The following is a 16807-nucleotide window of genomic DNA, read 5'->3' on the forward strand; positions in this document are numbered from 1 at the left end:
TACAGCCGCAATGAGATATCTGCAACCTCGGTTTCCACACAGAGGCAAAATGAAGTCTAAACCTCACTGCACTGAGATAAAATATATACAAAATAAAATGTACCCAGAGTAAAATAAATATTTCAAAAATCCTTCTGTTATCCCCACATATCATTACACAGAAACACTAGCAAACTCTATGTGCATGCTGACTACTGCATTTGGATCACTTTCTCTTCCAATTCCACACATTATAATTTTCTCTCTGCTTCAAGCAGTAGATTAAATGCCATTTTCTACATGAAGCTTTCCCAGATCACTTCAGCCAAAAATAATCTCTCTCTTCTTTATAGGAGACTTATATAGCAGTTTGTCTGTATGAAGTACACTCTGAGATATTTTGAGTATTTTTGTATAACTACCTATTATTTCCTACCAAGCTGAAAACAAAACTTTAAAGTGATCTGGATTCACTTCCAGAAAACATTTACTACCTCTCATGCTTTATTCATTAAATAGGCTTTAATAGATACTACTACTTTATACTAATAGGAGAAAACTGAGGCACACAAGAGGAAGGCAGCTTAGATTGAGAGACAGTGGCTCTCACTCTCCTCTGAGGATGCTGGAGATTGTGGTCATTGCAGTAGTGTGATGTTGAGGACCACTCTCCTTGCCTGTGCAGCTGGCTGGGAGGATGGAAACTACTAGCTAGGAAGAACAGACAGGAGGGTGAAGTAGGAGTACAGCATTCTTCAGCTTTACAAATAGAAAGACTCCAACTTGTCAAAGTTCTGTGAGCCAATTGGTTTCTTCAGGATGGGCAAACTGTAATTAAATGTAAAAGAATGTTGGGCACCTGGCTGGGTCAGTCACTGAAGCATGCAACTCTCGATCTCAGGGTGGTGAGTTAGAGCTCCATGTTGGGTGTAGAGATTACTTAAAATCTTTAAAAAAAATAAAGAATCTGAGACATAAATTATAATACTAATATACTAATTTATACTGGAAAATATAATCCCAAGAGACCTGACATACTCCCATTTGTTGGTCAGGGCATTCTCTTCTTACAAGTTTATTTATATTGAAAGTTACAACCTAGTCAGAGTGATGAGCCTGTCATCAAGCCAGGAGTATGAATGGGACAATCTTAGAAAGGCTCCTCTTTCTTCCTTGCATTCTTGAATTCTTTTTAAAAATTAACATATAATGTATTATTTGTTTCAGAGGTACAGCTCTGTGATTCATCAGTCTTACACAATTCACAGCACTTACCATAGTAAATACCCTCCCCAATGTCCATTACTCAGCCACCCCATCCCTCCCACTCCCCTCCACTCTGGCAACCCTCAGTTTGTTTCCTGACATTAAGATTATGGTTTGTCTCCCTCTCTGGTTTCGTCCTGTTTCATTTGCCTTCCCTTCCCCTATGCTCCTCTGTCTTGTTTCTCAAATTCCTCATATCAGTGAGATCATATGATAATTCTCTTTCTCTGATTGACTTATTGTGCTTAGCATAGTACCCTCTAGTTCCATCCACATGATTGCAAATGGCAAGATTTCAGGGTTTTTTGCTGGCTGCATATTTCATTGTATATACATACCACATTTTCTTTATCCATTCATCTGTTTATGGACATCTAGGCTCCTTCCATTATTTGGCTATTGTGCTATAAATATTGGGGTGCAGGTGCGTCTTCGGATCACTACATTTGTATCTTAGGGTTGAATACCCAGTAGTGCATTGCTGGGTCATCGGGTAGCTCTATTTTTAACTTTTTGAGGAACCTCCATACTGTTTGCATTCTTGACTTCTTAACCTCCATTAGTAGTTCACTGTCTACGTTAGGTCATTCCTAGAGATAACCAAACTTATCTAATATAGGAGGGTATTTTACAATATCATCACATAGATTTTATGACTCTTTTGCTGTCACCCCTTTCACTCCACCCTCCCCATGAGAGCTCTTTCCTTTTTAACTGAAATCTGTCATAAATAGGAAGTAAATTTTCAGAATATTTAGAAGCATTTCTTTAAATGGGAAAAAAGGTATATTTAAAAAATCATTTTAATTTAAATTCAATGTAATTAACATATAATGTATTATTAGTTTAAAGGGTAGAATTTAGTGATTCATCAGTTATACATAATAGCCAGTGCTCATTACATCAAGTGCCCACCTTAATGCCCATCATCCTGTTACCCCATCTCCTTCCCTCCCTCCTCCCCAGCAACCCTCAGTTTGTTTCCTATAGTTAAGACTCTTATACTCTTATGGTTTATCTCCATCTTTGATTTCACCTTATTTTATTTTTCCTTCCCTTCCCCTATGTTCATCTGTTTTGTTTCTTAAATCCCACATATGAGTGAAATCATATGGTATTTGTCTTTCTCTGACAAACTTATTTCGTTAACATAGTACACTCTAGTTCCATCTCCATAATTGCAAATGGCAAGATTTCATCTTTTTGATGGCTGAGCAATATTCCTCTGTGTGTGTGTGTGTGTGTGTGTGTGTGTGTAATTTTTCATAATATTCTCATGATTATTTATATTTCTGTGGTGTTGACTGTTATCTTTCCTCTTTCATTCATGATCTTATTTATTTGGGTCCTTTCTCTTTTCTTTTTGATAAGTCTGTCTAGGGGTTTATTTATTAATTCAAGGACAAGCTCTTAGATCATTGATCTGTTCTACTTTTTTGTTTGTTTCTATATCATGTATTTCTGCTCTAATCTTTATTCTTTTCTGCTGGCTTTAGGCTTTATTTGCTGTTCCTTTCTAGCTCCTTTAGGTGTAAAGTTAGATTGTGTATTTGAAACTTTTCTTGCTTCTCGAGGTTGGCTTGTATTGCAATATACTTCCCTTGGGACTGCCTTTCCTGCATCCCAAAGGTTTTGGACTGTCGTGTATTCTCTCATTTGCTTCCATATTTTATTTATTTATTTTTTATTAACATATCATGTATTATTTGCCCCAGGGGTACAGATCTGTGTCAGGCTTACACAATTCACAGCACTCACCATAGCACATACTCTCCCCAGTGTCCATAACCCAACCATCCTCTTCATATCCATGTACTTTCTTATTTCTTCTTTTTAAAGTTTTTTTTTTATTTTTTAAAGATTTTAATTTATTTTTGAGAGAGGAGAGAGAACGTGTATGAGATGGGGGAAGTGCAGAGGGAGAAGGAGAAGCAGATTCCCTACCCAAGCAGGGAGCCTGATGCAGAGCTTGATTCCAGATCATGAGGATCATGACCTGAGCCAAAGGCAGACGCTTAACTGACTGAGCCACCCAGGCACCCCTTTATCTCTTCCTTAATTTCCTGGTTAACCCATTCAATTTTTAGTAGGATATTCTTTAACCTCCATGTATTTGTAGTCTTTCCAAATTCTTTCTTGTGGTTAACTTCAAGTTTCACAGTGTTGTCATATGATGATATGCATGATCTGATCTTCATCTTGATCTTTTTGTACTTGTGGAGGGCTGATTTGTGACCCAGTATGTGATCTTTTCTGGAGAAGGTTCCCTTGCATTGAAAAGAATGTGTATTCCACTGTTTCAGGATGAAATCTTCTGACTATATCTGTTAAGTCCATCTGGTCCAGTGTGTCATTCAAAGCCATTGTTTCCTTGTTGATTTTCTGCTTAGATGATCTTTCCATTGCTCTAAGTACAGTGTTATAGTCCCCTACTATTATTGTATTATTATCAGTGAGTTTCTTTATGTTTTTTAGTTTATTTATGTATTTGGGTACTCCCAGGTTGGGGGCATAAATATTTACAACTGTTAGATCTTCTTTATGGATAGACCCCTTAATTATGATATAATGCCCTTCTTTATATCTTGTTACAGTTTTTGTTTTAAAATCTAGTTTTTCTGATAGTTGGGCTTCCTTTTGGCACCCATTAGCACAATATATGATTCTCCATCCCCTCATTTTCCAGCTGCAGGTGTCTTTAGGTCTAAAATGAGTCTCTTATAGACAGCATATAGATGGGTCTTATTTTTTTTATTCATACTGATGTCCTCAGTCTTTTGATTGGAACATTTAGTCCATTTACATTAGTGATATGAATTTAGTGTCATTGTGCTACCTGTAAAGTTAGTATTTCTGGTGATGTTCTCTGTTCCTTTCTAGTCTTTGTTGCCTTTGGTCTTTTTTACCCCAGAGAGTCCCCTTTACTATTTCTTGCAGGGCTGGTTTAGTGGTCACAAACTCCTTTAGTTTTTGTCTGGGAAACTCTGTCTCTTCTTCTATTCTGAATGACAGCCTTGCTGGATAAAGTATTCTTGGCTGCATATTTTTCCATTTAGCACATTGAAAACATCCTGCCACTCTCTTCTGGTCTGCCAGGTGGATGGATTTGCTGTGATCTTAAGTTGTCTTCCCTTGTAGGTTAAGGACTTTTTTCTCTTGCCGCTTTCAGGATTCTTTCCTTATCTGTGTATTTTGTGAGTTTGACTATGATATGTCTTGGTGATAGCCAGCTTTTGTTGAATTTAATGGGAGTTCTCTGTGCTTCTTGGATTTCAGTGTCTGTTTACTTCCCCAGATTAGGGAAGTTTTCAGCTATAATTTGCTGAAATAAATCTTCTGCCCCTTTTTCTTTCTCTTCTTCTGGGACTCACTTGAATGTTACAATGCTTTAAGGAGTTCCTTAGTTCTCTAAGTCTACATTTGTGATTCAGTAACTTTCTATCACTCTTCTTTCAGTTTCATTATTTTCTCTAGTGTTTTCAATGCTTTTCTCAACCCCAATGTCTTTAGTAATGATGTTTTAAATTACATTTCAGACATCTTCTATACGTGTTGATTAAATCCTTTTCGGTGACTTCTTCCTTTTCTTTCATTTGGGGTGAATGCCTCCATCTTGTCATTTTGTCTGGGTCATTTTTTGTGTGTGATTGTTAGGACAGTCTGCTGCATTCCTGCTCTTGAAAGTAATGGCTATATTAAGAAGAGAAGAAAGAGAGAGAGAGAGAGAGAGAAGGAAGAAAGAAAAGAAAGAAAGAAAGAAGAGAAAGGGAGGGAATGAAAGAAAGAAAGAGAGAGGGAAAGAAAAGGGAAGAAAGGAGGGAGGGAAGAAAAGAAAGAAGGAAGGAAGGAAGGAAAGAAGGAAAAAGAAAGAAAGAAAGTGGGGTGCCTGGGTGGCTCAGTTGGTTAAGCAGCTGCCTTCAGCTTGGATCATGATCCCAGAGTCCTGGAATCGAGCCCATCAGTCTTCCTTCTCAGTGGAGAGCCTGCTTCTCCCTCTCCCTCTGCCTGCCTTTCTGCCTACTTGTACTCTCTCTATCTCTCTGTCTAATAAATAAAATCTAGAAAGAGAGAGAGAGGAAGGAGGCTAGATCCTATTTCCCCTAGAGCTGAAGTTTTGCAGCACTCTGTGATCAGTAGACTAGGTTCTTGCAGAGGTTTATACTGGTCTTCTATACTGCCCTGCTTCACTGATTCTCAGGTGGACTTGCCCTAGTGGAGATGCACCTGCAGGGTGCAGGGTCTGGGCAAGGCTTGGTGTAAGCAGCACCAGCCTCCACTTGGTGGCACTGTTTTGCTCACTGAAGTTGGTCAGTGTTGATGGGCAGTGGGAAGAAAATGGCATCACCCCACTCTCTCCTCCTCACTGTGGGCAGCTTACACCTGTCACTCTTCTGGAAGCCCTCACAGAAGAACAGTCACCCCTCCTGTGTCTCTGGCTTCTGTCAGATCTCTGCCTTCACTCTGTCTGTGTCTGAGCTGTCTGCCTGCCAGGCAGTACAGCATTCCCATGTTTTATCTCCAGCAAGGCTGGGTTTCAAAACTACAAACTTCAGAGACCCCCCAGCAGCATGGACCCACGCTGATCCTCTGGGGGAGGGTCGCCTTGCCATGGCCAGGTACTGGTCGTGCCTGAGCACCAGCTGGGAATTTATGGTAAAGCATGTAGCAAAAAGCCAGCACCAAGGCTTGCTGCCCTCAGCCAGAGTCCCTGTTCCTATGCTATTGAATTGGACAGCTTAATGGCATCTTCTGGGTCTTTTGTCCCCAGAGAGGCTATGCCACCCCTCCCAAATGCACTTCCAAGAAGGGGAACTGTTTTTACCTATGTGACCTAGGGGATCTCCAGAATCCCTGGTCTCTACCCTCCTTCTGCTCCAGAGTACTGCTAAAACTGCTGGGTGCAACACTGGCAATGGCATGGACCTCTACAACTTCAGACTTTGCATTCCATTGCTTATCAAAACTTGTGGTAGTTGGCCCCTCCCCTTTTCCCAGTCAGTAGTTTTGGGGGAAAGTTTTTCTTGTGCAATCCCCTGCCCATTTTCCTGTTCTCTCTGTCCCTCTCTCCTTCCCACCTTTTTCTCCCTCCCTACCCCTCCTCTCTCTGATTAGGGCTGTCTCCCCTCCATAGCACTGGCAGCACTTTACTCCCCCAAATCAACACTCTGTAATTCATAGCTTCCAGGATGTGGTCTTTTTTTTTTTTTTTAATCTCTAGTTGTGCAGTTTGTTCTCTCAGATTGATTTCTTGGGTGTCCAGAATGATTTGGCATTTATCTAGCTGTGTTTGAGGGACAAGGCAAACTTAGGATCCCCCCCCCCACTCCTCTACCTCTTAAACTCCCCTTCTATTTCTTCTTGAGTAGGTTTTTTTTTTTTAAGATTTTTATTTATTTGTCAGAGAGAGAGAGAGAACACACACAAGCAGGCAGAGAGGCAGGCAGAGAGAGAGGAGAAAGCAGGCTCCCTGATGAGCAAGGAGCCCGATGTGGGACTCAATCCCAGGACCTGAAGATCATGACCTGAGCTGAAGGCAGCTGCCCAACCAACTGAGCCACCCAGGCGTCCCTTCTTAAGTAGGTCTTGAAGGTTTGTGTCTTTTACAGAATTTGTTCATTTTATCTAAGTTGTTGATTTATATATGTTAAAATTTTCATATACTAATTTATCATCCTTTTAATATCTAGAATTTGTATGGAGTCACTTCTCTCATTCCTGTTATTGATAATTTGTGTCTTCTCTGTTTTTCCTTTATTTTTCTTTTCTTTTTTTTTTAAGGTTTTATTTATTTATTAGAGAGAGCATGTATGAGAGCGAGAGAGAGAGAGAGAGCAGGAGCAGGGGGAGAGGGAGAAGCAGACTCCTTAGTGAGTAGGGAACCTCATGCAAAGTGGGTCTTGATCCCTAGACCCTGAGGTCTTGATTCCATGGGATCATGACTTGAGCTGAAGGCAGACACACAACCAACTAAGCCACCCAGGTGCCCCTGTTTTCCCCTTATTTTTCTATAACTTCTCAGAATATAAAGGTCTCAGAGCTGTGGTCTTTGTCTTGACATGTACTACATTCAAATTTCTTAATTTGAGTGTAGTATACTCAAATTAGTTTCCTTGGGTTTTTAGAGTGTTGATAAATCAAGTCTTGACCCTTTGATGTTGAATCAAATATTGAGAGTGAGGAAAGAGACACAGTTTCATCAGACACTCACAAAGGTCTGTAACAATGTAAGAACTGTTTCTCTGACCTAAACAGACATACCAATCAATGGAACAGAATAGGGAGAGCCCAGAAAGAAACTCATGCATTTATGATCAATTAATTTATGACAAAAGAACCAGGGATATATGATGGGGGAAAGGATAATATCTTCAGTAAATGGTTTTGGGAAAACTGGAGAGCCATGTGCAACAGAAATAAAACTGGACCCCTATCTTACAACATATATAAAAATCAACTCAAAATGGATTAAAGACTTGAATATAAGACCTTTAACTTGAGTATAAGTCCTAGAAGAAAATTAGGGGGTAAGTGCCTTGACATCAGCCTTTGCAGTGATTTTTTGGATTTGACACTAAAAGCAAAGACAACACAAGCAAAAATAAACAAGTATGACTGCATCAAACCAAAAGGCTTCTGCACAGCAAAGGAAACCATCAACAAAATGAATAAGCAACTATGGAATGAGAGAAAATATTTGCAAATCATATATCTAATAAGTGGTTAATACACAAAATATATAAAGAACTCATACAACTGAGTAGCAAAAAAAAAAATCTGATTAAAAATTGGTCAGGGTGCCAGAGTGACTCAGTTAAAGCTAATGTCTTGATCTCAGGGTTATGAATTCAAGCCCCACATTGGGCTCCATGCTGGGCATGGAGCTTACTTTAAAAAAAGAGCAGAGGAACTGAAGAAACACTCATCCAAAGAGAACATACAATTGGCTAGCAGATACATGAGAAGGTCCTCAATTTCACTAATCATCAGCAAAATGCAAATGGGAACCACAATGAAACATCATCTCAGATGTGTTAGGATGGCTGTCATCAGCTGCAGACAAAGGACTGATATTCAAGATCTATAAAGAACCCCTCAAACTCAACACTCAAAAAACAGATAATCATGTCAAAAAAATGGGCAGAAGACATGAACAGACACTTCTGCAAAGAAGACATACAAATGGCTCACAGACACATGAAAAAAATGTTCATCATCATTAGTCATCAGGGAGATTCAAATAAAAACCACATTGAGATACCACTTTACACCAGTTAAGATGGCCAAAATTAACAAGACAACAAACAACAAAATTTGGAGAGGATGTGGAGAAAGGGGAACCCTCTTATACTGTTGGTGGGAATGCAAGTTGGTGCAGCCAATTTGGAAAACAGTGTGGAGATTTCTTAAGAAATTAAAAATAGAGCTACCCTATGACCCTGCAAATGCACTACTGAGTATTTATCCCAAAGATACAGATGCAGTGAAAAGAAGGGTCATCTGTACCCCAATGTTCACAGCAGCAATGGCCACAGTCACCAAACCGTGGTAAGAGCCAAGATACCCTTCAACAGATGAATGGATAAAGAAGATATGGTGCGTATATACAATGGAGTATTATGCCTCCATCAGAAAGGATGAATACCATGCTTAGTGAAATAAGTCAATCAGAGAAAGATAATTATCATATAATCTCCTTGATATGAGGAGGTTGGGAGGCAACATGAGGGGTTTGGGGGTTAGGAAAGGAATAAATGAAACAAGGTGGGATCGGGAGGGAGATAAACCATAAGAGACTCTTAATCTCACAAAACAAACAGGGTTTTGGGCGGGAAAGGGGTAGGGTGAGGGTGGTTGGGTTATAGACATTGGGGAAGGTATGTGCTATGGTGAGTGCTGTGAAGTGTGTAAACCTGGCGATTCACAGACCTGTACTCTTGGGGCTAATAATACATTATATGTTGATAAAAAATAAAAATTAAAAAAAGTAAGGATGAATACCCAACTTTTATATCAACATGGATGGGACTGGAGGAGATTATGCTAAGTAAAATAAGTCAAGCAGAGAAAGTCAATTATATGGTTTCAATTGTAGAGTGTAAGGAATAACATGAGAAATGAGTTGGTGGAAATCGGAGGGGGAGATGAACTATGAGAGACTGTGGACTCTGAGAAACAAACTGAGGGTTTTGGAAGGGAGGGGGGTTGGGGTATAGGTGAGCCTGGTGGTGAGTATTAAGGAAGGCACGTGGAGCACTGGATGTGGTGCATAAAAAATGAATCTTGAACACTGAAAAATAAAACAAACAAACAAACAAATAAATAGAAAAGAAAGACATTGTGTCAAAAAAAAAAAAAAAACCCCAACCCAGATTGACAATCTCTATATTAATTGGACTTCTAATTGTTTTTTAATTGTTTAGTCCAACTATATATAATGCAATTTATATATATGGTTTAATTTGTGGTTTGTTTTCCATTTATTTTATTTATTTTCTCCTTTACAGCTTTGTTTTGATTATTCAAATGCTTATTTTCAGTATTCTTTTAATATACTCTATTACTTTTTAGCTGTATCACTGGGGGGGGTTTTGTTTATAAATTAGTACTGTAGAAATTGTACAACCACCCTGAAATTACCACAATCTGCCATGAATTAACATCATATCACTCTTTGTAGAATGAATAAAAATCTTAAAGTATTATTTTAAAAAAAGAGTGGCTGTCACCAAAAAGACAAGAAATAAAAAATGCTTGTGAGAAAAAGGAACACTTGTGCCCTGTTGGTGGGCATGTAAATTGATGCAGCCACTATGGAAAACATTATAGAGGTTCCTCAAAAAACTAAATATATAGCTACCATATAATCCAGTAGTCCTACTTCTGGGTATATAGCTGAAGGAAACAAAATCACTATATGTGAATGAATATATATGAAAGAATAAAGAATATGTGATATACACACAAACACACACACACACACATACATACAATGGAATATTATGAGGTGTAAAAAAGAAGGAAATCTTGCTTTTTGCAACAACAATAGATAAATCTTGAGGGCATTATGTTGAGTGAAAAGAAAAGCAGTGGAAGACAAATACTGTATTATCTCATTTATATGTGTAATCTAAAAAAAAAAATTCCTAAACTCACAGAAACAGAAAACAGATTGGTGGCTGTCAGTGGCAGGGGGTGAACGGTGGAGGAAAGCAGGGGAAGGTGGTTAAAAGGTACCAAAAGGCTTTTCAGGTAGTTCATCTCCCTTGTTTGCTCTACTCTTCCTGTTAGAAGATTAGTAAATTCTGGGGATCTAATATACAGCATAGTGACTATAATTAACAATAATATATTTTGTATATTTGAGAGCTGCTGAGAGAGCATATTTAATTTAAAAGTTTTCATCACAAGAAAAAAATTGGAACTGTGAGGAGATGGATGTTAAACTTACTTGGTAATCATTTTTTCAATATATACATAAATCATTATGTTGTGCACCTAAAACTAATACAATGTTATATGTCAATTATATCTCAGTAAAACCGGAAGGGGGTTGGGGTGGCAGTTGCCCGTATCTCCCAAATATACACCCAGACCTTGGTGCTTCATTTCTTGAGGATTATTTTTGATACTTCATATATAGATTGCTAGACCCTGCCCCTAGATATTCTGACGCATTAAGTCTGGAATGAGGCCAGAAAATCTGTATTTCTACAGGCTTCCCAGTGATTCTGATGTAAGGCTAGGATGGAGAGCCACTGGAACAGATGACCTTTTAAAGTTAGTCATTAAGGGGACACCTGAGTGGCTCAGTGGGTTCAGGGTCTGCCTTCAGGTCTGGTTATGGAATCAAGTCCCGTGTTGTGCTCCTTGCTCAGCAGGGAGCCTGCTTCTCCCTCTGCCTGCCACTTCCCCTGCTTGTGCTTGTGCTCCCTCTCTCTGACAAATAAATTAATAAAATTTTTAATAAAAAAGAAAGTCACTAAGAGGGCGCCGGACCAGGAGCATTGGGTGGGCAAGTGCTGCCCTCTAGTGTCGCCAGCTTCTTGCTGCACTTAATGCATACTGCAACCTGCTGCATGAGCCCTGGTGGTCTTGCTGCCCGACACAGCTATTGAGTTTCCTGTCCAGCTCCTGCAAATTTTAACTCTTAGGCATTAATAAAAACACTCATGTATAAAAAGGTTGCTGCTGAATAGCACACTGTGCTTCTCTATCCCCAGAACCTCAACACGTCTTAGATGTTCAGCAATAATTTCTGATACTGAGACACAGCAGTCAGAGTCAACAACTCTGAAGAGAGTCAACAACACAGAGTCAACAACTCTGAACAGTTTCCTGAAGAAATTCTACTATTACAGTAATTGTGGCACTGTGGCACAATCATGGAAGCAGATTCTAGCTTTGGCAAGTTTTCTGGAAACAAATGAATGTGAATTTATGGTTGTGTATCCCTCCAGAGTCCATAGAGGCTTTTCAGGTACTTCATCTCCCTTGTTTGCTCTTCACGATAAGCTGTGAAGCAGGAAGGGCAAATGTGAAGATCCATGCCCACATCCTTGATGTGTTCATCACATGAATGTGCCTTTGTTTGGGAAGACTCTGATCCCACAGTCCTAACTACTCAAGCACCTTTCATCAATGAGTACCAGCTCAATAAACAAACCTGTACTAAAGGCCTACTCTGCAAAAAACACCTAAGATTGTCTTTGGCTCTACCTCCTGAGTTTGGAGATAGGAACAAGGGTGAGTGAGTTGCTGCAGAGGGGTTCGCAGCAGATGGTTTTAACGGCTTAGTAGTGGGCTATCTGTAAGGTAAACAGTGCACTGCTTAGAACAGGTGCAAGGTTTGCACAATCTGGTGGTTTTGTCATGGGCAGGAGGTTAGGAGGAGACTGAGAACTGTTTCAGCAGTGAGAAGGCAGCAGGAGCTGCAGGAAGCAGAGCTGGTTGGGTAGGAAATATAAAATTCTGCTCATCTTCTCTTCATCCCACTGGTGAGAGAGAGAGTGTCCTAGGGTTCTGGAGGTGGCTGAACTCATGACACCTGACACTGGACTTCTGAGACTGACAACAATTTATTAATCATATGTATTCACAGACCAGGGTAAAAAGACACCAGTCACCATGTAGGGCCACGTTAGGTCATGCTAATGGAAGACAGAACTGTTGAAGTAGCCTAGAAGGCAGAAGCAGCTGCAGGAAGCAGGAGCAGTTTGGGTAGAAATAATAAAAGTTGAAGACTGAAGCTACATTGTAGTTATCTTGACCTGCTACTAAAAAGGTGATGCAAGCTCTTTGTTAACTTAACATTCAGTGCTCTTTGGTTGAAAAAGTCTTCTCATTTAAAGATGTTAAAATAGACATTTTAACAATGTTTATTCTTCTGACCCAAGAGCATGGAATAGTCTTCCATCTTTTTGTGTCTTCTTCAATTTCTTTCATGAGTGTTCTGTAGTTCCTCGAGTACAGATCCTTCACCTCTTTGGTTAGGTTTATTCCCAGGTATCTTATGGTTCTTGGTGCTATAGTAAATGGAATCAATTCTCTAACTTACCTTTCTGTATTTTCATTGTTAGTGTATAAGAAAGCCACTGATTTCTGTACATTGGCTTTGTATCCTGCCACGTTACTGAATTGCTGTATGAGTTCTAGTAGTTTGGGGGTGGAGTCTTTTGAGTTTTCCATATAAAGAATCATGTCATCTGCGAAGAGAGAGAGTTTGACTTCTTCATTGCCAATTTGGATACCTTTTATTTCTCTTTGTTGTCTGATTGCTGTTGCTAGGACTTCTAATACTATGTTGAACAAGAGTGGTGAGAGTGGGCATCCTTGTCGTGTTCCTGATCTCAATGGGAAGGCTGCAAGCTTTTTCCCATTGAGGATGATATTTGCTGTGGGTCTTTCATAGATAGATTTGATGAAGTTCAGAAATGTTTCCTCTATTCCTATACTTTGAAGCGTTTTAATCAGGAACGGATGCTGGATTTTGTCAAATGCTTTTTCTGCATCGATTGAGAGGACCACGTGGTTCTTCTCTCTTTTCTTATTAATTTGTTCTATCACATTGATTGGCTTGCAAATGTTGAACCATCCTTGTAGCCCAGGAATGAATCCCACCTGGCCATGGTGGATAATCTTTTTAATGTGCTGTTGGATCCTGTTTGCTAGGATCTTGTTGAGAATCTTAGCATCCATATTCATCAGTGATATTGGTCTGAAATTCTCCTTTTTGGTAGGGTCTTTGCCTGGTTTGGGGATCAGGGTAATGCTGGCTTCATAGAAAGAGTCTGGAAGTTTTCCTTCTGCTTCAATTTTTTGAAACAGCTTCAGGAGAATAGGTGTTATTTCTTCTTTGAAAGTTTGGTAGAATTCCCCAGGGAATCCATCAGGTCCTGGGCTCTTGTTTTTTGGGAGGTTTTTGATCACTGCTTCAATCTCGTTACTAGATATCGGTCTATTCAGGTTGTCAGTTTCTTCCTGGTTCATTTTGGGAGTTTTTGGTTTTCCAGGAATGCATCCATTTCATCTAGGTTGCTTAGCTTATTGGCATATAACTGTTGATAATAACTTCTGATGATTGTTTCTACTTCCTTGGTGTTAGCTGTGATCTCTCCCTTTTCATTCATAATTTTATTAATTGGGGCTTTCTCTCTTTTCTTTTGGATTAGTGTGGCCAATGGTTTATCGATGTTATTGATTCTTTCAAAAAACCAGCTTCTAGTTTCATTGATACGTTCTACTGTATCTCTGGTTTCTACCTCATTGATTTCAGCTCTAATCTTGATGATTTCCCTTCTTATGTGTGGAGTTGGTTTGATTTGTTGTTGATTCTCCAGTTCTTTAAGGTATAAAGACAGTTGGTGTGTTCTGGATTTTTCAATTTTTTGAGGGAGGTTTGGATGGCTATGTATTTCCCCCTTAGGACCGCCTTTGCTGTATCCCATAGGTTTTGGACCGAAGTGTCTTCATTCTCATTGGTTTCCATGAATTGTTTCAGTTCTTCTTTGTTCTCCTGGTTGATCCAAGCATTCTTAAGCAAGGTGGTCTTTAGCTTCCAGGTGTTTGAGTTCCTTCTGAACTTTTCCTTGTGATTGAGCTCCAGTTTCAAAGCATTGTGATCTGAAAAAAACAAAAAACAAAAAACAATAAAGATATTAAAATAGCTCAAATTCATCCCATCATCAGGGGGAGACTCTTCTTAAATTATTTTAAATGTAAGGATGACTTTTGTTTGTGTTTTGTTCTATATAAAAAGGACACTTAAGAAAAACATTTACTGATCCATTTCTTTCCATTTTTTATTAAATCATTTTCAGAGTATTCTTCCCCATAGCTAATAAAGAAAATCCTTCATACTAATGATTGGTAGGGATATTTTTTGCCTTTTGTTTCTGAAATTATGGTATATATACTTAACATAAAATTTACTGTTTTAACTATTTTTAATGTATAGTTCAGTGTCAATGTATAGTTAATACATTTACAGTGTTGTGCAGTCATCTTCACTATCCATTTTCAGAACTCTTTCAACATCCCAAATAGAAACTCTGTACCCACTGAATAATAACTCCTTAATCCCTTCCTCCCCAAAGGAGGAAAGATTGAGCCTTGATTCACGTGAATTAGTTTTATCTTTGTAACTAGGTTTGTTAAGTGTCTTGAGAGAAGGCGGGTAACAACACAAATGTGTCTGTGCTTTTGATACTGCCTAGCTTAAGGATGAACTCAGATTGAATGCTCATCACACCTGTCTGGTGTTAGACTGGATGCTGGAGGAAGGACCAAGTAGCACTTTCAGAGATTTTCGGCCTAAGAATTTTGGGGTATGAGACCTCTCTTATCAGGGCAAGAATTTAAGGAATTTCCGGAGTCCTAGGGTGTTGGAGGCATCTCACAATGTCGACAAGGGCCATGAAGTTAACATTAATATGTGAATCTGTGGACATAAGAGTGGTGGGTAACTGAGGTTGGACAGGAAAAAGCTTGCCCTGCCTAAAGGTATTCAAATTCAGACTTCATAAAACATTTAGCCAAACATTCCAAACATGTTGGATTGAGCCAAAGAACCACAAGTTTGTATTCCTTAATCAGAAATGTTGCCAGTGACTCATCTCCAGAATAGGCAGGATGCTGAAAGATCTGTAGAGCTATTCTGGAAAATCAAGCTCCAGAAGAGAGCCTCATTTATGTGCCTCATGGAAGGCAGTATTTACAGTCTTTTCCCACCCATCCCAAGCTTGACCATAAACTGGGAGGAACCTTTCTTTAATTCTAGAAAGTTATTTTAAAAGACAAGAGCTATATCCTTTCCTTGACATATCAGGCATGATCTTCTTCTTGAACCTCTTTTTAAAAATATTTTTTTATAAACATATAATGTATTATTAGCCCCAGGGGTACAGGTCTGTGAATCGCCAGGTTTACACACTTCACAGCACTAACCATGGCACATACCCTCCCCAATGTCCATAATCCCACTCTTCTTGAGGCTCTTAATACTGACCACCAATTGCTTGTAACATCAAAATCCTGGTTTTTTTTTGGTTTTTTTTTTTTTTAGATTTTTGTTTGTTTGAGAGAGAGAGAGAGCATGAGAAGGGGGAGGGTCAGAGGGAGAAGCAGACTCCCTGCCAAGCAGGGAGCCTGACTCGGGACTCGATCCCAGGACTCCAGGATCATGACCTAAGCTGAAAGCAGTTGTTTAACCAACTGAGCCACCCAGGTACCCCAAATCCTCATTTTCTAATAGTTAACAAGACAACGCATGTCCTAGCCTCTTGTGTGTTTTTTAGTTATCTTTCCAGTATATGTGATGTAACATAGGGTTCCTCTGACCTAGCCACTCTCTCTCTTTCTCTTATAGGGCATGCTGTGTACATGAAGACTAACTTATCTTAGGATAGATGCCAGACTGTTGTCTTAAGAAGAGACCTAAGCCATAAGATTATAGGGAATACATGAAAAGATATATGCTGCCGGTGACCTTGGCACCTCTAGGGCCCAAGCTCTGCAACTCATACAGACAACCAGATACTTCATCTGAACACTGCATCACATGAGCTTCTCCCAGACAAATAAAGGTCTGTGATGCTCTACATGCCTTTTGAAATAGGAGAGCTTTGTGATGTAGTCTAGTGATCTGGTTCCATCTTCTGTGAGGCAGAGATGACAAGGTCTAGAATTTGGAGGCATTAAGTTCCAAGTCCCTGAAAGCCTAGGAAGAGGGATGGCTAGTGAGGTTTAGATTATGTTGACCCCTACCTTTCTTCTGTGGGATGTTGGATATCCCTTATACACTTATGGCTCCATCATTATTATTGCATTAATTATTTGGCAAGTGAAAAAGAGCCACCAAGAATTAAGGTTGGGACCTAACAGGAGCTGTTGCCGGGTAGGGAAACACAATTACCATAACTAAACTGATTAAGCTTCAAACAAGATTTCATCCTCTTACTTTCTCCTGTTACCCTGACCCCTACATTTTTATGGGGGTTTCCTCATGGATCCCTTAATAGATCCAAATTTGGGTTGATTCTTCTGGTTGGGAGACATTCAGGACCTT

General features: G+C 39.4%; 1 protein-coding gene across 4 annotated transcripts in view; it reads left to right on the plus strand.

Moving 5' to 3' along the window:
- Positions 1-16807, plus strand: part of FAM205C (family with sequence similarity 205 member C) — an 86033-nt gene that overhangs the window by 63073 nt on the left and 6153 nt on the right. The window contains exon 1 of one of the 4 annotated variants that reach the window (XM_032307098.1): positions 13334-13371. The exons of 2 other annotated variants lie outside the window; for them this stretch is intronic. In XM_032307098.1, coding sequence (XP_032162989.1) covers positions 13369-13371 — 3 coding nt within the window. In that variant the 5' untranslated portion in view covers positions 13334-13368. Of the gene's footprint in view, positions 1-13333; positions 13372-16423; positions 16637-16807 lie in introns of those variants that run through there. One more of the 4 variants, XM_032307097.1, reaches the window with a different exon arrangement.

The sequence above is a fragment of the Mustela erminea genome, chromosome 12 (genome assembly GCF_009829155.1).
Source record: "Mustela erminea isolate mMusErm1 chromosome 12, mMusErm1.Pri, whole genome shotgun sequence".
Lineage (NCBI taxonomy): Eukaryota > Metazoa > Chordata > Mammalia > Carnivora > Mustelidae > Mustela > Mustela erminea.